Source organism: Carassius carassius, chromosome 25, assembly GCF_963082965.1.
Source record: "Carassius carassius chromosome 25, fCarCar2.1, whole genome shotgun sequence".
NCBI classification, from domain to species: domain Eukaryota; kingdom Metazoa; phylum Chordata; class Actinopteri; order Cypriniformes; family Cyprinidae; genus Carassius; species Carassius carassius.
The window spans coordinates 16,103,477-16,130,897 of record NC_081779.1 but is presented as its reverse complement, the minus strand read 5'-3'; the positions used below and the strand labels follow the sequence as shown (position 1 = coordinate 16,130,897).

Below are 27,421 nucleotides of genomic sequence, written 5' to 3'. Positions count from 1 at the left end.
GAATACGACATATTTTCAGTTGTTACACACTTTTTTGTTATGTATATAATTCCATATATAATTCCACATGTGTTAATTCATAGTTTTGATGCCTTCAGTGTGAATCTACAATTTTCATAGTCATGAAAATAAAGAAAATTCTTTGAATGAGAAAGTGTGTCCAAACTTTTGGTCTGTACTGTGTGTATATATGCTTACTGACAGATATGTGCTGTTGCACAATCATATACCCCTTGGCTAATATGAAGCATTCATTTCATTTTTGGCAATATCACATGTCATCTACAATGGAAAATGCTGGCAATAAAATGGTGACAGTGATGATGATGCTTATGATGATATCTGAAAAGTGTTTTGATGCCAAGGGATAAAAACTGTGGCTTTCCAGCACAATACAGTGCTATTTGTCATCGGCAAGGACAGTCGTAATCATCCTTAGCGCGTGCCGTTCCCCATCAGTCTTCCCCTCGCTGTGTATCATGATCAATCTAGGCTCATTTATTTTAATCGTCTCCTGTTTGCTTAAATGGCAAAGTCAACAGAGGACGACAGAAACAAGTCTCACTCTCAAAACAAGCCAAAAAAAAGTTGAAGATAATTCACAAGAACTTAAATTAATAAATATAATATTTGCACTACAAGACAGACTCAACACTCTCAGAAAATAAAGTACATAATTGTACCTTTAGGGGTACAATGGCTTATCACTGGGGATGTACCCTCAAGGGTACAGCTTTTGTACCCTTGGCATTTGGGCTTGGCTTGGGAACATATATGTAGATTTTTGACCCTCAAAAAGGTACATACATGTACCTTGAGTTCCAATAATAAGCCCTATATGGGGTACATTAGTGTAGATTGTACCTTGGGGGACTCCTACTGTACCCCTATTTCTGACAGTAAACCATAATTATTTAATAAAGACACCTTACATTGAAAACCAGAGTGACCCATCAAAATGTTACATACAAGTGTAACATTTGTCAAAAAAGAAATCCAATAAATTGAACTCTGAAGCACTGAACTCTTAGTGTCAAGTAATTTTAATTCAAAGCAAGCATGAAATAGCATACATATTTGTATGGAAAAAATAAAATAGAGGAACCAGTAAAATAAATAAATAAATAAATAAACAAACTAAATCTGATAGAGAGAGTTAAAACTCTATTTACATGATTTTGTGGTAGTGGTTCGTGGTGTAAAAAACAGTCAATATCCAGTGTAGCATTAACATTTTATGGACCTGAAGGGATTGTGAATTACAGGAAATCTAAGTGATAATCATCAGTGTTGCCTCTGTGATGCCTTTTACAACCGTTACAGTATATAAACATCACAGTGACTGAAGAAATAGTTCAGCCAAAAGTGAAAATTTGTTGAAAATGTACTCACACATCCAAGATGTAGTTGAGTTTGTTTCTAAATCGGAACAGAATTGGAGAAATGTATCATTCCATCACTGGCTCACCATTGGATTTTCTGTAGTGAATGGGTGCCGTCAGATTGAGAGTCTAAACAGTTGATAAAACACTGACAATATATAAATAAGCACTGTTTACAAGAAAAAAATAAAATAAAATAAACCTTTTGGAAGCCTCATTATGGATTATGGACTTTAGATAATGTAAACATACACTATGATGGCTTTGTCCATTGATATTAGCGTTATTTTTTATTAAAAATAATGAAATAAGATAAATATACCTTTAAAATGTCTTTAATGACAAGCTACGACACCAAATGTAAACAACACGATCATGGAAAATCATTTGGTGAACATAAAATGCTGTACGTCACCTGTAGGAGAAAAAAAAATCAGTCCGTGGCAACGGTTTTGCAATCCGTCCCCTCAGTTTATAAACCATACTCACGAATTCATAAACTGTTCCCTCGGTTTAAGAAACCGTGCCCACGAATTTCCAATCCGTGTGCTCGGATTTTGTAAACCGTACTCACGGTTTTTTGAATCCGTACCCACGAATTCATAATCCATGCGCACGCTCTCACAATCCATTCCCTCGGATTTGTAAATTGTACTCACGGATTCATGCAGCAAGCTCCTACGTATTAACATACAGTTTTATTGAATATTATTATGTGGAATAGGTTTACAGCAAAGTGTTTTAGTGATTCCCTATCATGTGTAGTACGAGGTGGAATACAAAGATTTAATAAGAAAGATGTGCATCACAATCTTGTTAAATTTGTGATAATCTTCCCTTATGAAAATTAACCATGGTTTTACTACAAATAAAACCAAAAAAACCATGGTTACTATAGTTAAACCATGGTAACCACAAATTAACCATGGTTTTGCTAAATTAACCATAGTTTAACCATGGTATTTGTAGTAAATCTGTGGTTATACAAATGGTAGTCAACATGCCAAAAAAACATGGGTTACTACAGTTTTACTATAATAAATCCATGGTTATTTTTCGTAAGGGTTATAATAGCACTTGATTATTATTGTACAATAAACCTGGCATTGTGACTGACTCTGGAGTAATTTTTTCCTCTTTTGTAAGTCGTTTGGGATAAAAGCTTCTTATGCATAACCTGAATAATAATATATTTTATATATATATATATATATATAATTTTTTATTTTTTTTTATAGGTTAAATAAATGAGTACACTTAAGACAGTAAAATGTTTGTCATAAAATAATTCATGAATGCTTTATTTTTAAATAACCTTTGACAGTTTTGGAAATGCTTGTGTACAATTCTTTCTTAACATGAAGCCTCATTTTTGTGATTTTATTATACTAAGCTCCACCCACCCCACCACACCTGCTGGAGTTAGATGCATGTTTCACTGTTAATGTTATTATTAAATAATTAGGCCGAAAATAACATTGCATTCAGTTAGAGAGAAAATGAATGAAAACATAACCGGCATATTATTTGTTTTGTATTGCTTTTTTTCTTCCTTCTTTTTAGCGTTTTTTTTTGCCTTTAAAACACAGGCAGCGGTGTCTTATATTGCTGATTAATGAAAAATAAACGCTAAAAAGAAGACTATTTTGTGAATGCTGATCATGGTCTCATTGGATACTATGAAAAATAATGTTTAATTAAAGCTGCAAGCAGCGATGAACAGGCCCTCGCACCCGGGCTCACCGGCAGCGAGTGGCTTTAGTAAATAGGTGAACGGTGAGAAATATGGAGAAGGACTATCGGTCGGCCTCGAAGAGATTCTGGCAAACTGTCCGGCGCCTCAGGAGAGGGAAGCAGTGCCCTACCAACGCTGTTTACAGTAGAGGTGGGGAGCTGTTGACCTCAACTGGGGATGTCGTTGGACGGTGAAAGGAATACTTCGAGGATCTCCTCAATCCCGCTGTCACGTCTTCCATTGAGGAAGCAGAGGCTGAGGGCTCAGATGTGGACTAGTTCATCACCCAAGCTGAAGTCACCAAGGTAGTCAAGAAACTCCTTGGTGGCAAGGCACCGGGGGTGGATGAGATCCGCCCTGAGTACCTCAAGTCTCTGGATGTTGTGGGGCTGTCTTGGCTGACACGCCTCTGCAGCATCGCGTGGCAGTCGGGGACGGTGCCTCTGGGATGGCAGACCGGGGTGGTGGTCCATCTTTTTAAGAAGGGGGACCGAAGGGTGTGTTCCAACTACAGAGGGATCACACTTCTCAGCCTCCCTGGGAAAGTCTATGCCAGGGTACTGGAGAGGAGAATCCGGCCAATAGTAGAACCTCAGATTCAGGAGGAACAGTGTGGTTTTCGTCCAGGCCGTGGAACACTGGACCAGCTCTATACCCTCTACAGGGTGCTGGAGGGTTCATGGGAGTTTGCCCAACCAGTCCACATGTGCTTTGTGGATTTGGAAAAGGCATTCAACTGTGTCCCTCGCGGCGGCCTGTGGAGGGTGCTCCGGGAGTATGGGGTCCGGGGCCCTTTGCTAAGGGCTATCCGCTCCCTGTACGACCGGAGCAGGAGCTTGGTTCGTATTGCCAGCAGTAAGTCAGACTTGTTCCCGGTGCGTGTTGGACTCCGGCAGGGCTGCCCTTTGTCGCCGGTTCTGTTCATGATTTTTATGGACAGAATTTCCAGGGGCAGCCAGGGGCCGGAGGGGGTCAGGTTTGGTGACAACACGATTTCGTCTCTGCTCTTTGCGGATGATGTTGTCGTGTTGGCCTCATCAAGCCAGGACCTTCAGCATGCACTGGGACGGTTTGCAGCCGAGTGTGAAGCGGCTGGGATGAGAATCAGCACCTCCAAATCCGAGGCCATGGTCCTCAGTCGGAAAAGGGTGGCTTGCCCACTTCAGGTTGGTGGAGAGTTGTTCAGGTTGGGGTCTTGTTCACGAGTGAGGGAAGGATGGAACGGGAGATTGACAGACGGATCGGTGCAGCTTCTGCAGTAATGCGGTCGATGTACCGGTCTGTCGTGGTGAAGAAAGAGCTGAGCCGCAAGGCGAAGCTCTCGATTTACCGGTCAATCTACGTTCCTACTCTCACCTATGGTCATGAGCTTTGGGTCATGACCGAAAGGACAAGATCCCGGATACAGGCGGCTGAAATGAGCTTTCTCCGCAGGGTAGCTGGGCGATCCCTTAGATATAGGGTGAGAAGCTCAGTCACCCGGGAGGAGCTCAGAGTAGAGCCGCTGCTCCTCCACATAGAGAGGGGTCAGTTGAGGTAGCTCGGGCATCTGTTCCAGGATGCCTCCTGGACGCCTTCCCGGGAAGGTGTTCCGGGCGCGTCCCACTGGGAGGAGACCCCGGGGAAGACCTAGGACACGCTGGAGAGACTATGTCTCCCGGCTGGCCTGGGAACGCCTCTGTGTCCCCCCAGAAGAGCTGGAGGAAGTGTCTAGGGAGAGGGAAGTCTGGGGTTCTCTGCTTAGACTGCTGCCCCCGCGACCCGGCCCCGGATAAGCGGAAGAAGATGGATGGATGGATGGGTGAGAAATATGCGTTTAAACTCATAAATATAAGTAGCATATATCAATGTTTATTCCATATATGTTCCAATCTTCCTGTTGCCAGCAGGTGGCGCTATCATTATAATGGAATATTGGCCTTCAGATGTGTTCAGGGCTGCACTCTTATCGAACATGTGAAGTTTGGGAAAGATCAAACATTTTATGCCTGAGTTACAACAACTTCTCTTGCTGAGGCGAGACATCAAATTTTGTCATTTTTGCCATGGACACTCCCTCTGGAGTCTAAGGGTATTTTTGGAGCCTGGAGAAGTTTTGTCATGCCCTGACATTTGTGCTTTTTTCAGTTTCTTATAAATATCTAAATGGGTAAAGACTAATCTCACTGTAATCAGCACAAACTGGGCTATAATTATATGTGAAATGCATGTATGTACATGATTGTGTTTTTCAGAAAAAAAATATCATGTGTGCTTAGTGAAAAACTAAAAATGTTAAAACGCTTGAATAAGGCAAAAAAAAACACATAAAGAACAATGGTTCCCGGGATTTTTGAGAAATGGAGCTTGTAGCCTAGAATTTTTCTTTCTAAATGATGTGAAAATCATCTTGTTTACTCACTCACAGAAAACAATATATTGATTTAAATTTTCGAAGACACTTTTTGTTGGTAAAAGTCATATGCGAGTAGGCGTCAACTACCATGAATATCATTGTGATTTACACCTGAGAAGACAAAGGCCTGCATAATGAGCTGCATAATGAGCCTTTCAGTCATCTGTGCCACTGTGAGTGAGGAGTTACAAGAGAGAATGTGAGAACAAAATAAATCTATATAATTTTATGTTTGTAGTTTATTAAGAATATATTTAATTATCCCACAACATAATTTAATATCCACTTGGGGGAGCAGTTAAACAGTTTATTAGAAACAATCAAAGCTGACTTTCAAACAAATTGTTTGGCATGCTTACTCCAGTCACACAATCCTTCAGAAATCCTTTTAACAATCTTATTTTCTACAAAACAAAAAAACAAAAACATTTGTTGTTATTATTATCATCATTATTATTAATGTTGAAAAGAGCTGAGAATATTTTTCTGGGTTTTTAGGGGGAATAAATTGAAAGAAAAGCATTGTTTTTACATTTGTTACAGTTATCTATTTGTTACATTTATATTATTTACATCAAGCTTTTGAAGGGTATAGTGTTGTATATTGTTATTGAAACTTCATAATGTTTCACTTGATTATACATTTAGTCAGGAATTATAGTTTGGAAAAAGTCTAACTAGTAAAACGTTTACACGTTATGTGAACACTAGTACAAGTATATAAATAAATAAAAAGAGACTTACTCATGTTTATGATCTCTGCTGAATAAAGTGCTTCATTCTTTTTTTCTGAGAAAATCCATTTCTCAAATCCTCAACCACATCACATCTTTTTGGGGTGAATTATGTGTTATTCCTCTCATTGCGAAGCAAACAGTAAAATAAAAAAAACTTGAACAGTCTTGCTGCTTTTTCTTCTGTTATGGGCGTATTCAAGCCGCGCGCTTCAGTTTGAATCTGAATAGCGCGTTCGGCGCGGGGGCGTGGTCACATTAGATATAATGAAGGGAGACATGAAAAACTGACATCGCGTTGTTTTCATATGGATTACTTTATCACAGAATATCTGTTTTTGGCGGCACTTTTTAAGTTTAAAAATAGACATGTCAAGCTTTCTATAGATATCTCTCTCATGTATTTTCGTTGAGTATTCACGGAGTTACAGTTCATTTTAATGACGTGTTTGTAAAAGAAGATCAGCGCAGACAAAGGCTGCAGACAGCGCACCTTGTTTGTTATCTTTATTTTATAAGTGCACAAAGTTTTGTTGTTATTATGTCTGTATCCAAAAAAAAGTAGACCCTTTACAGATTCGATTGATGTATTGCTCTTATCTGTACGATTAAAACTGAAAGTGTAATTTAAGTTCTTTTCGGGGTTATCAGGAGAAAATGACTCAAAACGCGTATCCGCGTTAATCGACTTGAGAGGGTTAACAAAAACTCAAGATTGCCACAATTTAACATTACACAAGCCTTTAGATTAGACTGACCACAAAAATACATTAATGTCAAAAAATCTCTAGGAGTAGTTTGTCTCAGCGTAAAATATGTCACTTCCTGTTGCCAGCAGGTGGCGCTATGACTATTATTGAATATGGGTATGTAGATCTGTTAAGGGCAGAAGTCTTATCTAACATGCAAAGTTTGGGGCAGATTGGACATTGTATGTCTGAGTTACAGCAACTTCCTTTTTCATGGCGAAACATCGAAATTTGTCAGGCCGCCATGGACACTCCCTTTAACGAAATCTCAAGATCTTCCCAATTTAACTTCGCAAAGGCCTTTAGATTTAACTGACCAAGTTTGATGCTGATCTGAATAAATCTCTAGGAGGAGTTCGTTAAAGTACAACCCCTGAAAATGCCAAAAACAACACCAATTTTGCAGAGAACATTCTAAATAACTGACTTCCTGTTTGGATTCGGATTTCGTACCAAGAGACTTTTTCGTAGATATTGGTGTGTTACATGTGTGTACCAATTTTTGTACATGTACGTGAAACATAGCTTGAGGCGCACTCCGTTGAAAGTGTATATGCACTCAGTTGAAAGTGTATAGGTGGCGCTATCGAGCCATTTTGCCACACCCAATGGAATATTGGCCTTCAGATCTGTTCAGGCCAGGACCCTTATCACACATGTGAAGTTTGGGCAAGATCGGACATTTTATGCCTGAGTTATAACATCTTTTATTCCCATGGCGACACATCGAACTTCGTCACGGCGCCATGGACACGCCTTTTAATGAAAACTCAAGATCTTCACAACTAAACATCACACAGGTCTTTAGATTAGACTGACCACAAAAATAACATTGATGTCATAAAATTTCTAGGAGTAGTTTGTCGCAGTGTAAAATATTTCACTTCCTGTTGCCAATAGGTGGCGCTATGACTATAACTGAATATTGGCATGTAGATCTGTTCGGGTCAAGAGTCTTATCCAACATGTGAAGTTTGGGGCAGATTGGACATTGTATGTCTGAGTTACAGCAACTTCCTTTTTCATGGCGAAACATCGAAATTTGTCAGGCCGCCATGGACACGCCCTTTAACGAAACCTCAAGTCCTTCGCAATTTAACATCGCAAATGGCTTTAGATTACACTGACCAAGTTTGGTGTTCATCTGAATAAATCTCTAGGAGGAGTTCGTTAAAGTACAACCCCTGAAAATGGCAACAACAACACCAATTTTGCAGGGAAAATTCAAAATAACCGACTTCCTGTTGGGATTAGGATTTCGTACCAAGATACTTTTTTGTAGGTATTGGTGTGTTACATGTGTGTACCAATTTTTGTACATGTACGTGAAACATAGCTCGAGGTGCACTCCGTTGAAAGTGTATAGGTGGCGCTATCGAGCCATTTTGCCACACCCGATGGAATATTGGCCTTCAGATCTGTTCAGGTCAGGACTTTTATCACACATGTGAAGTTTGGGGAAGATCGGACATTTTATGCCTGAGTTATAACATCTTTTATTCCCATGGCGAGACTTAGAATTTTGTCACGGCGCCATGGACACGCCCCTGAATGAAAACTCAAGATCTTCACAATTTAACATTGCACAGGCCTTTAGATTAGACTGACCATAAAAAAGACATTGATGTCAAAAATTTTCTAGGAGTAGTCTGTCGAAGTGTAAAATATGTCACTTCCTATTGCCTATAGGTGGCGCTATGACTATAACTGAATATGGGCATGTAAATATGTTCAGGTCAGGAGTCTTATTAAACATGTGAAGTTTTGGGCACATTGGACATTGTAGCAACTTCATTTTTCATGGCGAATCATCGAAATTCCCCAGGCCGCCACGGACACGCCCTTTAACGAAAACTCAAAATCTTCGCAGTTTAAGATCGCAAAGGCCTTTAGATTAGGCATACCAAATTTGGTGTTGATCTGAATAAGTCTCTACTAGGAGTTCGTTAAAATACAACTCATGGAAATGGCAAAAATGACACAAAATTTGCTCATAATATTAAAAATAACCGACTTCCTGTTGGGTTTAGAATTTTGCTCTAAGAGACTTTTTTGTAGGTATTGGAGAGTTACATGTGTGTACCGATTTTCATACATGTACGTGAAACATAGCTCGAGGCGCACACCGTTGAACATGTATAGGTGGCGCTGTCGAGCCATTTTGCCACACTCACTTCTGAAACCCATATCAGATGTAAATTTTCGCCGGTTCTGAGGTGTGTGCAAAGTTTCACGACTTTTTGAGTATGTTTAGGCCCTCAAAAATGCGATTCATTTTGGATAATAATAATAATAATAATAAACGGAGCAATTCCAAGAGGGTCCTTGCACCATCGGTGCTCGGGCCATAATAAACAGAAATGAATCTGCCGGTGGGGGCGGAGCCACAAATGCGTGTCAGTTTACAAATCCGAGGGAACGGATTACGAAAGTGTGCACACGGATTATGAATTCGTGGGTACGGATTCAAAAACTGTGGGTACGGTTTACAAAATCTGAGCGCGCGGATTGGAAATTCGTGGGCAAGATTTGTTATACCGAGGGAACAGTTTATGAATTCGTGAGTACGGTTTATAAACTGAGGGGACGGATTGCAAAACCGTCGCAACGGATTGATTTTTTTCTCCTACAGGTGACGTGCGGTAAATGCGTCTCATCTCACTGATGCGGCGGTTGCTATGGTTTCCAACTCCTACTCTGTGCGCTCAACGTCAGTACAATGTGTACACGTCATACACAATACCGTATACGTACTACGCAGAAGATGAGTTGAACCAGCGTTCGCCGTACCTTTGTCCAAGCTATCCAAACGCGAAAATCCCATAAAGTGAGTAATCCTCGCTATAATGTTGTACATTTTGAAAGAGGAAAGATAACGCTACAGAATCGCCATTAGAAATGACAGCATGTGGTGTGAAATTAAATAAATAGGCGTTGATATGTAGAATGAGGCTACTGCTGCTTTAGCTCACTGGCTAACCGATGTGAAGTTCCACTCTCCATCATCCAGCTTTACAAACACACAATCTCACACACATACAAATAAACATCTGCAGTTTTACACATTTTCCACCTCATGTTATTATACAGCACAGTGCGTCTTCGTTATTTCAGGAAAGCTCGTAGCTCCTGTAACGTTAGCCAGCTTAATAAAATAAACTGACACTCATACTTTGTGTGACGCATGTGAGTTTTTGTTTATGTTTGTATTTATGCAGTGCAGCTCTGTGACAGTTAACTAGATAAATACACTTTTGTTGCAAACATGGCTCATTTTCAACTCATTCTGCAGTGCAAAGGATACTTGCAGATGTGAATACAAGTATTTACAATCATTTAGTAATTTTTTAATTGTTTTAGATGATAGTATTGTACATTTATATGTGATATTTTAGTATTACATTTCTTTCATTGGGAAGTGTTCTTTCTTTATCTAGTGGATCGGGGATCGAAGCGGCGGCAGGTGAAGCCTTTGGCTGACTCTTTGCTGGATGCTCTGGATTATGACAGCTCAGATGACAGTGATTTTGAAGTTGGAGATGCGTCGGGTAAAAAAAATACAAATCTCTAAACCTATTTTTGTCACATTGATGTAAGTGTTTGTTATACTGAAAATGTCCAAAATTGGTACTGTGGATTAAGTGGATCTGTAAAATAATGGCAAGTCTCATACAGTTGAAATATTCAAAACATGACTGATGGTTTCCATTTATATTTATACTGGAGACGGCTATTTTAGACTTGGCCTCTGCATTGGTTTTCTCACCTGTCATGAAAACAGCTGCTGAGGTGGAGATGAGACCTTCATCACCACGTGCGTTACTGTTTTTTCCCTGGCTGTTGATTAGAACTCACATACGCAATGGCTCCATATCACCATGACAGACTGGAGGTTAACGCAAAAAGCTACCCCATCAAGCTGCTGTCAACAAAAGTGCAGACATATCTGCAACCTGATAATGAAATTCTAACACTTTGACCCCTTTGGCTCTTGACGTTTTGCTGCATATAGGAATTTCTAGCAGGAAATGGCATGCAGTGTCAAATTATTATAAAGACAATATATCATTAGCATGGGCTGTATAAAATTATACAGATGTATTAATTTCCAAACATTCATAGTTCATGATGGTGTTAAATGCATGGTGCTTCACAAAGCCTTCTGTTAACGTTACATGGAATGATGAGTTTTCATGGTTATTCACTTAGATTTAAGCAGATTAAACCCTCAGATTAATATTCACATAGATTTAATGAAAGTGTTCAAAATTAATTTGCAATTCAACATGCAGCAAAGTTATAGTGATATCTCCTGGCAATAAATATGAGCTGAATGTAAATGTGAAGTTTAGATTTTTACTGTAAATATAATATTTATTTTAACATAATTATATTTTTAGAGAGGCAAGTATTTAAAAATTTGTTTTATATATATATATATATATATATATATATACATATACATATATACACACACACAAATTAAAGAAAACAATTTACAACAAATAATCATTGAGCAAAATGTAAAGCTGTGACAGTTTTATATATATATATATATATATATATATGTATTATTCATTTTAACTGTTACTTTATAGACTTGCATGTTTCTCTTTCACTTTAAATCTTTATCTGCCAGCTAAAAATACATAATCTTGCTTATGATGTACTGAAAGGCTAAAGTAAATTTTAATTTAAGAATATGTTAAAAACTTTTGGGTTTTGGAAATAGAAATGCTTTTCTTTTCTTTTCTTTTCTTTTTAAATACCATTAATTTTAAACCATTTATAAATTGTTGATCCATTGTACATGAAACACTTGAATTGAAGCTTGAGCTTGAAGCTGTCAGAATAGTCTTTTTTTGGCATCACATCTGAAGTATGTTATTTTCTGCCCCCCCCCCCCCCACCCCACCCCAAAAAACAACAAAAATAGGACGCTGCTAAAATAATCTCGCATACTTTTGTATCAGGTTCAGAAGGCACTGGCAATGGAAGTGATGAGGAGGGTTCAAAGGACAGCACTGCAGGTTCTGAGAGTGACTTTGACGGTGTTGGCTCAGCCGATGAAGAGGGCGTAGATGATGAAGAGGCCAAAGAATTGAATGAAGACACTGAAGAAGAGGAGAAACCCAAGGATCAGTCTTTTTCAGAGGAGACCAGCAGCAAAGAAGCGGTTGGAACCTCCAAGAATCGCAAAAAAGGAGACAAATCCTCAGAAACAGAACCAAATGGTACTGGCACCGCAGAGGAAGGCTCAGTAGAGCCAAAAAAATGGAACCTACGGCGGAACCGGCCCATGCTGGACTTCACTACAATGGAAGAGCTAAACGAAATTGATGATTATGACAGTGAGGATGACAATGACTGGAGGCCCACACAAGGAAAAAAGAAAGGCAAGGCATCATCTGGGAAGGAGAAAGAAGGGAGTCAGGAAGAGGAGGATGGGGGTAGTGATGAAGAGGACAATGAGGATGATGAGAACGAGACCAGTAGTAGTGATAGTGAGGAAGAAGGGAAGAAATCAAAGAGGAAAGAAGGCAAGAGCACAGGGGCGTTTGATGAGGAGGAGACCAATGACAGCCACAGCACATCCCATGGGAAGGGCAATGAGGTACATTCTCCTCTGACATTGAACTACTGTTTACATTTTTGGGATCAACAAGAAATGTTTTTGAAAGGAATTCATACTTTTATTCAGCAGCGGTGCATTAAATTAAGAAAAAAGTGACAGTAAAGATATTTATAATGTTGCTAAATATTTATAATCTTTCTTTTTATCAAATAATCCAGAAAAAAATGTGCCACTGTTTTCATAAACAAATTAAGCAGCACAATAACTATAAGGTATGTTTCTTGAGCAGCAAATCAGCATATTAGAATGTTTTCAGAAGGATCATGTGACACTAAAGACTGGAGCAATGGCTTTGCTATCACATGAATAGCATATTTATATATATATATATATAGTTTTTTAAATGTATAAAAATAGAAAACAGAAAAAAATATTGCAATATTTTCCCATAATATTACTGTTTTAATGAAGTAACTACATTTGTTTTCAATGAAGACTCCTACCAACCCTAAACTTTTTAAATTAAAACGATTAACTTTACTCATTCATTCTCAAAACATAAATTTTATATTCTTCAGAATGCTCAATTTAATCTACTTTCTACACACTATATGGACTTTATCTTATGTATTTATTAAAGATTTTTTGCTGGAGTCTTCCAAGTATTTTCTCATTCATGTTTGTTCAAATATATACTCATACTGTAATTGTCATAACTCATACTTCATGCTTATTGTTAAGATTTTAATAGTGAAGTGACATTCAGCCAAGTATGGTGACCCATACTCAGAATTTGTGCTCTGCATTTAAGCCATCCGAAATGCACACACACAGAGCAGTGAACACACACACACACAATGTGAGCACACACCCGGAGCAGTGGGCAGCCATTTTATGCTGCGGCGCCCGGGGAGCAGTTGGGGGTTCGATGCCTTGCTCAAGGGCACCTAAGTCGTGGTATTGAGGGTGGAGAGAGAACTGTACATGCACTCCCCCCACCCACAATTCCTGCCGGCCTGGGACTCGAACTCACAACCTTTCGATTGGGAGTCCGACTCTCTAACCATTAGGCCACGACTTCCCCAACTAATACTTTCCTCCTTTCAGCTAATGCAAACAACTTCACAATGTACAATTCAGATTTGATTCAGTGATAAACAAGCCCTCTGTCTCTATCATTTACTGAAAACTGGTATGCGTGTGCCCTATTTTTCACATTGAGTGCAGACAAAATCAAATAGCTGATCTATCCACTTGTTTAAATTTGTCCAAAAGTTCAGTTGTATGGAATCAATTTGAATTCTCAAATGCAAGTGTATTATTGTGCATTTAGGAATACACAAGCAATCAGATAATCCAGTCATTGGCTCACATTCCATCAGATTGTTGATACAAAAGAACAATTCTTGTGAACGGGCTTATCTGAGAACTTCAGTTTATAGGATTGGTTAATCTTCCAATCTCAGAGTTGGAATTAGAACAGAAGCTTTTTAGTGGCTTTACCTTTTTGTTTATTCCACACTGGTCCATTTATTAATTTTTTTCCAAAGGAAGATATTTGGACTTGTTTAGTGGATACTAGACTTATCAGTTGTAGTATTCCTAACTGGAGTTGGATTGCTAAATTATCCATTGCTTCCTCAGGACTCTCTGTTGGAACGGCCCCAGACCTGGAGCTCCCAGCGGATGGAGCATATCCTTATCTGCTGTGTGTGTCTAGGAGACAACAGCGAAGATGCGGATGAGATCATCCAGTGTGACAACTGTGGCGTGACCGTGCATGAAGGTAAAATCCCAAATTCTGCAGCCTGCCACCAAAAAAAAAAATCAGCTCAAATATTGATCTCAAATGTTTGCACCAAGTTTTGAAAAGTTTTTTTTAAATATATTTCAATATTCAGTTCCTCCTTTCCCAGCACAAATCTCTAACAAAAAAAGGTTAAAGGTGTACTCACATTTTGCACATGTTGGTTTTTTCTATAGAAGTGTGTAGCAATTTTCTATAGAAGTGTGTTGCAAATTTCCACTGATTATACTGAGTTCTATTGACTGATCTATATATAATGAATCTCTATTATAGATCAGTGGTTCTATAGTATTTTGTCACGTCGCACCACGCCGCTCGCATCCGGTGTAGACACGGTGTTATGAATTGTTTGTTGTTTTCCCTTATAAGGATTCGCGCTTCGAGGACACCTCCCCCAATAGCCCTGCTATACTAACCCTAACCCTACATTTTAGGTAGTTAATTTTTAGTTAGAAAAGAATAAAAGCTCAAGCAACAGTTCCTCTCAAGTTTGTTGTGAAGCTCGTCTGCCATACACTTGCAGTGTGCTTGTACACTAGATTGCATTGTAAAGCGTGAGGAGAATAAACACAGAACGGAGAGTGATCATCATCCCACATTATTAGCTTGTTGGAAACAAAAATCAATTACGCTTTAAACTGTCTTGTAGCGGCGGCTGTCTCATTCAGACAGGCCCGCTTAACACCAACCGGGCAGGCTGGATCAATATGTCACCGCTAATTTTCAATTACTCACTGATTTGTTTCTTTAATTATTTATTTACTGCATGTTTTTGTGCAGATGTTCTGTTGATTTGCAGAAGCCTTCTAAGGTAGTTCTACACAGGGGGGAAAAACTAGTAGAAGACTGTTCTGCTTGAATGCATTGAGATTTTATGAGAGTCAGTTCTGTGCACATATTTTAGCTATGATTGGAAATAACCTTTAATAAATCAAATTTAAAGAACTAATTAGAACATTTGGCTGGTCACATCATCTCTAAATGTTCAAATTATGTAAAAAAATAAAATGTAATTAACTTCATCTCATGACGAGTGTACATTATTAAAGTTGCAATGAAATGACACATTGTGATGTACAACAGAGGGTTACAGATTGAGGAAAAAAAAGAGAGAAGTATGGGGGGCTTGGTTCTGTCAGTTGGTTTTTGATTGGATGAAGACAGATTTACTGTAAATGGGAGCTTGTAATTGATTTTAAGAAAGGGCATGGTTTAAGTGGACTGAATGATTGGAGATTTTCTGACTGGACATCAGAAAAGTCTGATGTTCAGTCTGATACAGCAAAAGTTAAAAAAATAAAATAATAATAGATATTCTGAAAATAGATATTTGCTATTAATTTGGATGTTTAGTTTTATGTGGTGTGACCGTCCCAAAGGATGAGGATTGTTCAGAGTGAATTAAAAGTTTGCTGGCTCAAGCCCCCTGAGGAACAACAGTCACTGTTGTGCCCTTGAGCAACAAGCTTAATCTCCAGAGAGATTGTCTTTGGAACAAGTAAGTCACTTTGGATTAAAGCATCTTTTAAATGGCTACTTACTTACCTGCTCGCTTATCGGATTTCATCTGGTGAGGACACAATAGTTAATTACATCTTCAGAGCGTGTGCCTGTTCATCCTTTCAGATAGGCACATATCAATGAGTGGTTTAAGAATTGGCAAACAAAGAATATATGCACTCAGTTTACTAAAACATGCCTTAGGTTCCCCTATATGCATTGTAATAGTAATGTACTTTATGCTAGTTGATTTTTGATGAATGTCTCAGTGGATTTTTGCAAACTGCAATGTATCCCAGAAGGGTGAATCCGATGAGGAAATTCCTGGGAATTCTTGAATTCAAAGGGAAAATTAAGAGATTATGTTTTGTACAAAGACGATTCAGCACAAAATTGTCATTGCTATTGTGGAAAGAAAGATTGTATCAATGTAATGAAAATCATTCTGGTTTTTATGCAAAATATAAAGTACTTTTTAAAAGTTTGGGGTGAAAAATTAAAAGTTATGTGCTTTTGAAATGTCTCTTAGGCTCACCAGGGCTTTATTTAACCAAAAATACAGTAAAAATAGTAATGTTGTATGATATTATTGCCATGTGAAGTATTTTAATTATATTTGAATGTTAATTAATTTAATAAATATTATGAATTAAATCTTGTATTTGAATATATTTTAAAATGTAATTAATTCCTGTAATGGCAAAACTGAATTTTCAGCAGCCAAGCAGCCATTACTCCAGTCTTCAGTGTCATCAGAAATTGTTGTAATGTGCTAATTTGCTCGAGAAACATTTCTTATGTGTGTGTGTGTGTGTGTGTATTTATATATATATAAATACATATGGCATGTCTAAGTTAGAAGATGGTTGAATTAGTCACTGGGTCTGGCATACTGGTTAGATGACACACATACAACAACAGTGAGGGATCCATTCCAAGCAAACACGCTTTCTCGCGCATGCACACGCACACACACACACACACACACACACACACATACTCACTCACTCACTCCTCCCCCTTTAGTGTCAGCTCACTAAAACAAGCTACTTCATAACCTAGCACCGCTGAATCAGCGGGCAACCCTGAAGCATCCAGGAGTCTTTACCGGGCCAAGAGCAGTGTTGCAGTGTCAGCGCTCAGAGCCACACACTTCTCAGATTCATACACACACGAAGTCTCTTGCTCTCCTCTTCAGGAGTGAAATAGAAAATATAAAATGCAGTGAGGCCTATGGAGCAGTCCTCCTCCTCTCACTCTCTTCTTCTTGCTTTGTCAGTCCTGTTGTGGGAATATTTGAGGACTTTTAAAAGTGGCATGATCAATACTTCACATCATGGTACCATTAATTTAATAGTAACGACATGTATCATGCTGTAGCTGCTTTGTACTTGCTTTTTCATGCATTTTTTTTGTTGTTGTTTTATTTTTATTTTTTGTATATACCACATAATAATATTAGAATTATTCCAATTAGGGATGCACCGAAATGAAAATTCTTGGCCGAAACCGCAGTGCCGGCCCGTCCAACTGGCGATATAGGCGGTCGCCTGGGGCCCCTCTTTGATTTGAGGGCCCCGCGAATGATGTCATGCATTTTTAATTGTTTTATTTTTCAAATGTCCACATTTAGTATGAGTGATCATGTGTCAAATATAACGCTTTTGTAATGCACAGACCCCATTAAACACGATACAATTCACAATGACGGTGAGCAAAATACAAAACATATTTTATTAAAAGAATATCTCTGAATAATTCATACATGACAAATAGCTGAAAACGATAATAATAATAATAATAAACTGTCTAAATAAAAGCGGAAAAAAGATTAGAAACATACACAGCAGCACCACACTCTATTTAGCATAACACCTCCCACAATAGGCTATTGGGTGAACTAGAATGTCGTAACGTATTCCTTGTACAGATTCCACATATTCCACTTAGCCACATATCTCTGTAAATTCCTTTCGATATATACTCCAGAAAGTGTCTTAAATAAGTCTAAAGTTATATAACGTCATAAGTCTGGTTGCTATTTTTGATCGACATATTTCTAATTTATGCAATGCACATTGATGCTATTTTAATTTGAAATTAAATGGCATCCAAACGTCCAAAATATCTTTCCGGAGCTGAAAAAAGAAAGAAGAGAAAAGCAGATGGAGAAAAGCAGGCTCAAAGTAAAGGTATGTTTCGCTAAACATAATACATTATTTATTAGTGTAGTATTAATACTTGATTTAATAAATGTGATGATGCCCATGATCACAGACATACTTGTGTGATATGTGAGAGAAAATTAGGCCACATTCAGCATGTTTCATTAAATAATCAATTAATTATCCATCCCACTAATTCATGCTAAAAAAAAGGTCTCCTCCTCTTTCCAAATTTAAATCTGACTAAATATTTTTTACACATGTATTACATGTTGAGTTTGTTACAGGTAATAAAAATGTATACACTTAAATATTGAAATTGTATTTTATGTGCTCTCTTCTCACTGTTTTTACACCAGTGGGCTCAATTTTTTTTTATCTCGCCTAGGGCCCCACAACCCTTCGGGCCGGCACTGCGAAACCGAAAAAGAGAAAACCAAGGCCGTAAACCGAAACCGAAACACCGAAAGAAATTATGCCAATTATTAGTACCATTGCATTTATTGCTATGACCGTGTACTAACTTAACTAAAATTAAGACATTGCAATTGCATAAATTAATATTAAAGTTTCAAAGATAATTACAATTACATAAATTATTTAAAAAAAAAAAACATAAAAATACATAATTACAAATTATGCAAATTTTTATTAAGCACATTGCAACAATGCACAGTATAAAATAAAATTCTAACTAAAAATTTATCCCACTCACGTGTATATTAAATAATAATGTACAGGCCTACTGGCCTACAGAAAGGTTTTAAAATGAAATGAAAAACAAAGTGCATTTAGGTGAAGTGCATTTGAATTTTTTCTCTGTAGGACTTGAAAGTGCATTACTTCTCCAGTAGGCAAGACTATTATCACTTCTGGGGATGGGGACTTCAGACAGATAACCATCTAGCTGTTAAGCAGTTGAGCTTGTCATCTACCTGACATTTGAGAAATATTTGAGAGAGTGTATTTAAATAGGGCCAGGGCATAAATAAACATTTTTATCAAATTATAGCAGAAATCTAGCAGAAATATGGCTACAATCTGATATTATGTATGAATATATATGTGTGTGTGTGTGTGTGCGTGTGTGTGTGTGTGTATATATATATATATATGTATATAATGTCACATATATAGTAGCCTAAGAACAAAATAGCCAACGTATTATTATTATTTGAGGCACTTTCTTGCAGAATTCCACTGAACATATCAGACAACAAGGGTGCATGCCCCTCATCTGGTGCAGAGATGAGTATTTTTTTCTGCGCTCTGATCTGTCTCCTGCGCTTGGCGCTTCTCCGTCTCCACGCGGGTTCTCCGCATCCAGCGCGGCCTGGATCATTTCTCGTGCGTGCTGCCTTATTTCCGCATCCAAGTAATGGTCTTTATAACGCGGATCAAGCACATTCGCGATGAAGTGCAGAGGATCCGAAAAGATCTCAGTGAGACGTGTGCTAACAGACTATAAGACTGTACTTTTCTTTGTTTTTTCCTCGTGGTCCGTCTAAATCTCTTTGTTAGGAGACGCTTTAGTGCTGCGAATAAAGGAATAAGAAGAGAGAGAATGTTCTCACTGGTGTGAAGTGAATGTCGCGGGGAGCTCGTGGTCTGCGCTATGCAGGTGCACGTGCAGGTCGCGGTTTCTGTTTGCGTCATCACAACATTTCAGCCGTGTTGTTTCGGTGATAAAAGTCTATCAAGTCTATCAAAAGTCTATCAATTTTCGGTGGCCGAATATTCGGTGCATCCCAAATTCCAATAGTATTCCATAAGAAAGATATTAATTTGGATTCAGAAGAATTTGGTATAATGATAAGAATTTGGTATTATTGGTATATACACTTCCCTAAAGGATTATTAGGAACACCATACTAATACTGTGTTTGACCCCCTTTCGCCTTCAGAACTGCCTTAATTCTACGTAGCATTGATTCAACAAGGTGCTGAAAACATTCTTTAGAAATGTTGGCCCATATTGATTGGATAGCATCTTGCAGTTGATGGAGATTTGTGGGATGCACATCCAGGGCACAAAGCTCCCGTTCAGCCACATCCCAAAGATGCTCTATTGGGTTGAGATCTGGTGACTGTGGGGGCCATTTTAGAACAGTAAACTCATTGTCATGTTCAAGAAACCAATTTGAAATGATTCAAGCTTTGTGGCATGGTGCATTATCCTGCTGGTAGTAGCCATCAGAGGATGGGTACACGGTGGTCAGAAAGGGATGGACATGGTCAGAAACAATGCTCAGGTAGGCCGTGGCATTTAAACGATGCCCAATTGGCACTAAGGGGCCTAAAGTGTGCCAAGAAAACATCCCCCACACCATTACAACACCACCACCAGCCTGCACAGTGGTAACAAGGCATGATGGATCCATGTTCTCATTCTGTTTACGCCAAATTCTGACTCTATCATCTGAATGTCTCAACAGAAATCGAGACTCATCAGACCAGGCAACATTTTTCCAGTCTTCAACTGTCCAATTTTGGTGAGCTCGTGCAAATTGTAACCTCTTTTTCCTATTTGTGGTGGAGATGAGTGGTACCCAGTGGGGTCTTCTGCTGTTATAGCCCATCCGCCTCAAGGTTGTGCGTGTTGTGGCTTCGTTTTTTTTTTTTTTTTTTTTTTTTACTGCCCAGCATTCGACAGTCATTCTTTTTAAGCTCAATGATTGTCAAAGATTGTGAATGTAAAGTGATTGTAATATTTTGAAGATGGCAATAATAAAGAAGTAGGTAGGGATGGGACGATTACCGGTATTACGATTAACCACGATAAAATGTCCTGACGGTTAGTGTTATCGTTTCAAATTTAATTATCATACCAACCGTGTTTGATTATCGGGATTTTGAAAACTCGCGATAAATCCTGTCCAGCCAGAATCAGTTTGACGCAGGTGAGCGCTGCAGCTCGCATGCAACATTGAGTTTTGCATGAGAAGACATGGCGGAAGGCAGTGACAGCGCACGGGAGATTTTTCAGCCATCCAAGAGGACAAAATCTGAGGTGTGGTCGTATTTTGGATATTACAAGAGCCCTGACGGCAATTTAATCGAGGATGGACACCCTGTCTGCAGATCTTGCAAGAGGAAAATCGCTGCAAAAGGGGGAAATATATCGAATCTGCTAAGTCATCTTCGTGACAACCACCCAGTCTTATATAGCGAATGCAAGGTGAGTTAACTTTTACCTCAGTACCAAAACTAACTTGGGCAAATAAGTGGACAAAAAATAATGATTAGAGATTAAATATTATTTCATTATCTCACTTGTGATTCAACGCAAAGCTTCCGTGAAAAAGGTTTAACGTTACAGCAAGTGGCTTTGAGCCATAACGGACAAACATTACCACAGAAATATTTTAAGGGACATATTGAATTATGATGAATGTTTTTAAATCTTACCGGTTTCTAAATCCATTAAGTTATGCACGTTACAGTGAGTGTAAGAAACAATCATCGAGACAATATGATCACTTCAACATTTATTATTGTAGTATAATTAAATTACTCTGATTTGATTTTCAATACAATCAAAAACTGAGATGCAAGACGTACATATGAATGAAACCAGAGGTCGCGCCTGCGGTGATTCTAGACATGCAGGCGCGCTGTGTTATAATGCGTTGCTATTTATATATAACGGATAACGGTCATAATAAGTATTTTAATAGTTTAGTCACCCAACCAACATATTTGTTCATTTAATGTGTGTGTGTGTGTGTGTGTGTGAAAAATGTATTTATTATTAATATTATTTATATTAATAATATTCGGTCATGCACACACATATGCATGAGTGAATAATATTATCATTAATAATAAGAATACATTTGCTATTTCTTTGTTTACAGAGTGGGCGTGCAGCAGGCAAACCTAGTGATGCTTCTGGTCCCTCGACTCCCTCCTCATCTACAGTTGTGACACAGACACTTGAACAAGCATTTAAAAGGCAGACTGCTTATGCACCCACATCAAAAAATGCACAAGACCTCACTGCAGCCATTTCATTTTTCATTGCAAAGGACATGATGCCATTTCAAATTGTTGAGAGGCCTGGTTTTCTGAGGCTGATGAAAGTTGCTGTACCACACTACAAAGTGCCATCACGAAAATATTTTTCCAAAACTGAAATACCAAACCTGTACAACCAGGTCAAAGCTGCTGTTGTAAAAAAAATTAGCTCAAGGAACATGGTTTGCTGCAACTACTGACCTCTGGACTAGTGAAAGCGGTGGTGGTCAACCCTACATAAGCGTCACTATCCATTACCTCACCCCAGACTGGCAACTGGAATCAAACTGCCTCGAAACTCAATTCTTCCCAGAAGATCACTCAGCTCAAAACATCAGCGAGTTTTTTGAGAACATGCTGGAAGATTGGGGGATCAACAAAAAAGATCTGGTCTGCATAACCACAGACAATGCAACAAACATGATAAAGGCATTTGAAGATTTCTCAGAAGTGTGGCTTGGGTGCTTTGGCCATAATTTGAATCTGGCCATTTCAAAGGCTTTGAAAATTCAGAGAGTTGAAAAAGCAGTCAAGGCCTGCCGTCATCTGGTCCAGGGCTTTTCACGGAGCTGGAAGAGAAGGCGAGAACTGAGGGAAAAACAAGCTGCCCTCAACATGCCACAGAAGGCTCTAATTCATGATGTGGTGACTCGATGGGGATTTACACACAAGATGGTTGAGCGTTTTCTTAGTCAGCAGCAACCAGTCTGTGCAACACTGGCTGGAGAAAGAGGAACATGGCATCTAATGCCCAAGGATACCGAAATAACTGTCATGGAGCAACTGTGCCAGCTCCTCTAACCTCTGAGCAAGTTAACAGATGCACTTGCCTCAGAAACACGAGTAACGCTGTCAGCAATCAAGCCTGTCCTGGACCACATTAATTCTGATGTTTTGGAGGAAAAGGACACAGATACATCCCTGACCATGGAGATGAAAAATTTAATGAGAGAAGACCTCAAAAGCAGATACCCAGAGAAGGCTAAGAGAGTCATGAACATGGCTTGTTTCATTGACCCCCGCTTCAAAAGGAGCGCTTTAGATGAGTCTGAGGCTTCAAAAATTGAAACTGACTGTGTCCAGGAAGCTGTGAAGCTGGCTGCACAAGTCAGGGAAGAACCACAAAGCACCTCCACCAGCAGCAGCACCTCCACCAGCACTCCACCAGCAGCATCGGAGGGGAAAGGCCTAGCCGGGTTGCTGAGTAGGATAACTTCAACAAGGCAGCAAAGAGGTGAAGAGGGTCAGATTCCAACCACTCTAGAAGACCGTGTGAAAGGAGAAATCAAAGTCTACCTGTCTCTGCCCCCAGTTCCAGCAGAAGAGGATCCACTGGTGTGGTGGAGGGGTCATGCATCAGAGCTGCCTCACCTTGCCAGGGTTGCCAGGAAGCTTTTGTGCATCCCAGCAACCAGCGTTCCATCAGAGAGAGTGTTCAGTGCCAGCGGGCATATTGTCTCTCCTCAAAGAGCACTTCTTAAACCAGACAAAGTAAATATGCTGACATTTTTGCATTTCAATCTCAAGTGAACAAAGATGCATATATAACACTAATGTTAGGTCAGCTGCACTTTTTTCTTTAGAAGATAAGAACAGACATACAACCAATCATTGCTGTTCATTTGATTCGTTTACATATGGTTGTATTGTTGTTACATGATGCACAGATTGCTTTACTTGTGTTGTTTTTATGTGTGCATTTGATGTTCTTATTTAAGGTACTGTTCATTAAAACCTGCACTAGGAAAACTTATACCTCTCAGGGATCCATGTTAATGTTAATTTAATGTTTATGCTTAAAACAAGTTCATATAGCTGCTAATTATATTTGTTGTTTGTTGATTTTCAAAAAATAAAACTTGTTCAAATGTTTTCAGTGTGTGTATCAGTTCTTTTTGAACATTTCCATCTCATTTTAACAAAACCGTGATAATATTGATAATCGTGATAACTTTGGTCACTATAATCGTGATATGAAATTTTCATACCGTCCCATCCCTAGAAGTAGGTAAGAGAGTATTGTGAGCCTTGCCATTTTCTATGTATAATCTTACATCCTGCATTTAGTAATATGGTAAATACTTAAGTACTGTTATTCAAATGCTTTATATATAGGTTAGGTTAGAGGAAAGGTCAGCCAGTTCATAATTCACCTACTGTCATGTATTTCAAACCTGCATGGCTTTTCTTTCTTCTTTGAAACACACAAAAAATATATATTTTGTACAATGTTGGTAACCAAATGAAGTGTTTGGTGACCAGTGATTTCCATTATATGGACCAAAAACACTCTTGTGTTCCATAAAATAGAAATACAGATTTGACAAAAAAAAAAAAAAATCTGGCTGAACTATCCCTAGTCATCAGTCTAACTGATCCAATATCTACTTGAATTATATTTTCCTATAGATCATATCAGTACAGAGAATGGCAGCAGCTTCCAAGGGGTTGGACAGCTGTTTTAGAGCAAAATTCTTGACCTGGGTTAGTCGCTTGCAACCTGCTAGTACCAGCTGCTCCATGCTACCAGTATTCCCAATGGGAGAGGGCATGATTGGTCCAGGAGGTGGGGCGGTCCTCATGGCTGACTGTGTCACAGATGCTCGCTTGATATTTGTGCACTAGTTTGAAAAGGTGACCTTTAGACAAGTGCCACTGAATAAGGTGCAGTGTCTGTAATGCTCTTCACATTCAGACCATCATCCCAGACCAGGGATCGGTCATTGCTTCTTCACGTCAGCTATTTTGGGTCAGCCGTAGAGCTTTTGAAAAGCATTGAAAATACTTTATTTTCTGCAGCCTGGCGCAGTAAAACATGGGATGTCACGTCTCAAACTGTGGGGTGCATGGGTGGCTGCTGAAACAAAGGATTTAGATTCTAATTTAGATTCCTATTTACAGAGCCAAAGTTCAAATGGCAGTTTTGCTTAACGTTGCAGTATTTGGATAACTCCACTCGGCAGCAAGATTTGGAAATGTTCTTGGTAAGGGGCCAGGAAAAATTGAATGATAAAGTATTGGAGCAAAGGGGCCACAAGAGCAGCACCGAAGATAAGAGACAAGCTGTCATCCTTAGATGCAAGTGTCTCACAGCTTGACTCTGAAGCTCGGCAGTCTGTGGAGGCTTTGACCTCGCATATGGCCTCGCATAAACTTTAAAGGGAAAGACTCTATCAGAGAAAAGTAATGGAGACTCATCTTCGATAAGAGCAGAGAGGAATACCGGAGCCTCTTGGTTCCAGTAGTTGACACTTTGTTCCCGTCTGAGCTCAAACTAGCGCCCGTACAATGCTTTTGATTAGCATCTAACTCTAATGCACTCAATTTGCACGCTCGTCATTACCCGAAACGTGTTAAAAGAGGCGCTCCTCACCATACTTGGTCTGGTCTTCAATGGCTATTCAAGCTAATTATGAATCATTGTTTTCCGCCTCCTATTTGTTTGTTGTTTTTATGTCCTTTAGTAGTTCATTAAAACAAAAAGAGGAATTTTCCTGGCTGTGTTGTAATGCTCGACACTGTCATTCAGTGGAGGGAGTTTATTAAAACCGTTCCCCAGTAAAAAGCATCACATCGTTCACTAATGGCTTTGCACTCATTGGAACACCAATTACCAAGATGCTGGTTTTGATTTCAGTAAGACCCTAATGAGTTCTGGACCGTAAAGTTAATTATTTCCCCAAACATGTGCAATTAATTTAAGTTGGTTACTTGCTTAAATGTTTTTTTCTTTTGATCAAATTTAGTCCTCATAGAATTTTTATTTTTTATTTATGTCGTCTTCTGCTTTGTCCCACTTTGTCTTGAGTAAGTTTTCAGTTAAGTCCAACTTGCATATCCAATATGCTTGTTTCATATTTACTCAAATAAGCATGTGTCCATTAGGGGTGTAATAATGGATTAATGCATTTTAATCATCTAAATACTTAATGTTGATTGTTATAATGACTATAATTTTCACTGAATTATTTGTTCATTGTTATCCATATCTATTTAATTCCTGACCTATATTTATTTGTAAAATAATTGTGAAACTTAATGACGATGAATTCAACCAGACTGATGCGTCATGTTACTCTCATGTACGCACACAATTGTTGAATAAAAGTCCTTATTTTTGTTTTCTTTGCACACAACAAGTATTCTTGTAGTTTCATAACATTACGGTTGAACCACTGATGCCACATTGACTGTTTCAACAATGTCTTTACTACCTTACTGGGGCTTGAAAATGTTAGTTACATTGCTGTCTATGCAGGGTCAGAAAGCTCTTGGATTTCATCAAAAAATCTTAATTTAATACGACGAACAAATGTCTTACAGGTTATGAACAACATGAGGGAGAGTGACTAATGAAATAATTTTCTTTTTTGGGTGAACTATCCCTTTAAACTTGGTCTAGTGCAAACCAGACAAAAAAAAAATGATTGGAGACTAGTCTGTCTTGTGCTTTTAGCTGTGTATTTTGTTACAGGAATAATGGCTTTGTTTTTCCCATTTATTTCATGTTGTGTTATGACAGTTTTTTGTGATGGGTCTATGTTTTAGGAACACTACGAGAGGCTTTGTGTGCTGAACTGCCTTCGTTTTATAAATAGGCTTCTCATCAGAAGTTAAACAGATTTGCTTGAAGGTATTTGCTGTGTGGAGTGTAGCAGGATATATTGAAACCCCTTTGCAGTTTGTATTTTCACACTGGTGCAGAAGAGAAGAGCTTCACAGAAGAGCTCACATTATCCTTTTGTACAGATGGGTAATTGCTAAATTATTTCAGGTTAAATATTTTGCTCAAGGTTAAAAACATGTTTCTCCTTTGCTCTGTGTGTTCTTCCAGTCCTCAGAACATAAGCGCTGTTCTCTTGCTTCCTGTCGAAGTTTCAGCTTGCCTTCATGGAGGATTGTATGATGCAATGCATGTGACCCTAGGCTGGGTTGCGGCACAGTCTCTGCCTCAGGTGGTGTGCCTGTGGGTTTACAAGGTACCAAAATGCTAAAATGACACTTTAGGCCTAGTGGTTCTTGGCTGGAGTAAGCTGTTCTTGGAATGAGTCTCAGTGTCTCAAAATAGTCAAAACTGAGAATATCTAACCATCTGTGTGTCACCTGAAGGTATAGTTTAATTTGGATCTGCTGGAGGACAATTATTCAAAACACAGAATCCAGATCGCATCTAAATCACTCAAATTAATCCTTTTTAAAGTCTTAAAGTTGTTCAGGTAAAGTCCTGACTTGAATCCATTGGAAAGGATGTGATGAGGACCTAAAAACATTTTACCATTGTGCTCTTTAGAAATTCTGTTAACCCCGGGGTGCTTCAGGGATGGTTGTTCCTTCACTTATAAAACTGTATAGTTTGATTTGG

The 27,421-nt window shown here is 38.7% G+C and overlaps 1 protein-coding gene and 1 long non-coding RNA gene across 2 annotated transcripts in view; one reads left to right on the top strand and one right to left on the bottom strand.

The window, feature by feature from the left end:
- Positions 1-1,118: 1,118 nt before the first annotated feature.
- Positions 1,119-1,787, bottom strand: LOC132104719 (uncharacterized). The gene is made up of 3 exons (XR_009423582.1): positions 1,705-1,787; positions 1,393-1,511; positions 1,119-1,243 (listed from the first exon to the last, which is right to left on the bottom strand). It is a non-coding gene; the product is annotated as an uncharacterized LOC132104719 (long non-coding RNA).
- Positions 1,788-9,706: 7,919 nt separating this feature from the next.
- The window catches only part of LOC132104295 (PHD finger protein 14), an 80,889-nt gene continuing 63,174 nt past the window's right edge, over positions 9,707-27,421 (top strand). Inside the window, exons 1-4 of the mRNA XM_059509666.1 lie at positions 9,707-9,822; positions 10,433-10,543; positions 11,969-12,609; positions 14,215-14,356. Of these exons, the coding sequence (XP_059365649.1) occupies position 9,822; positions 10,433-10,543; positions 11,969-12,609; positions 14,215-14,356 (895 nt within the window). The 5' untranslated portion in view covers positions 9,707-9,821. The remainder of the gene's footprint in view (positions 9,823-10,432; positions 10,544-11,968; positions 12,610-14,214; positions 14,357-27,421) is intronic.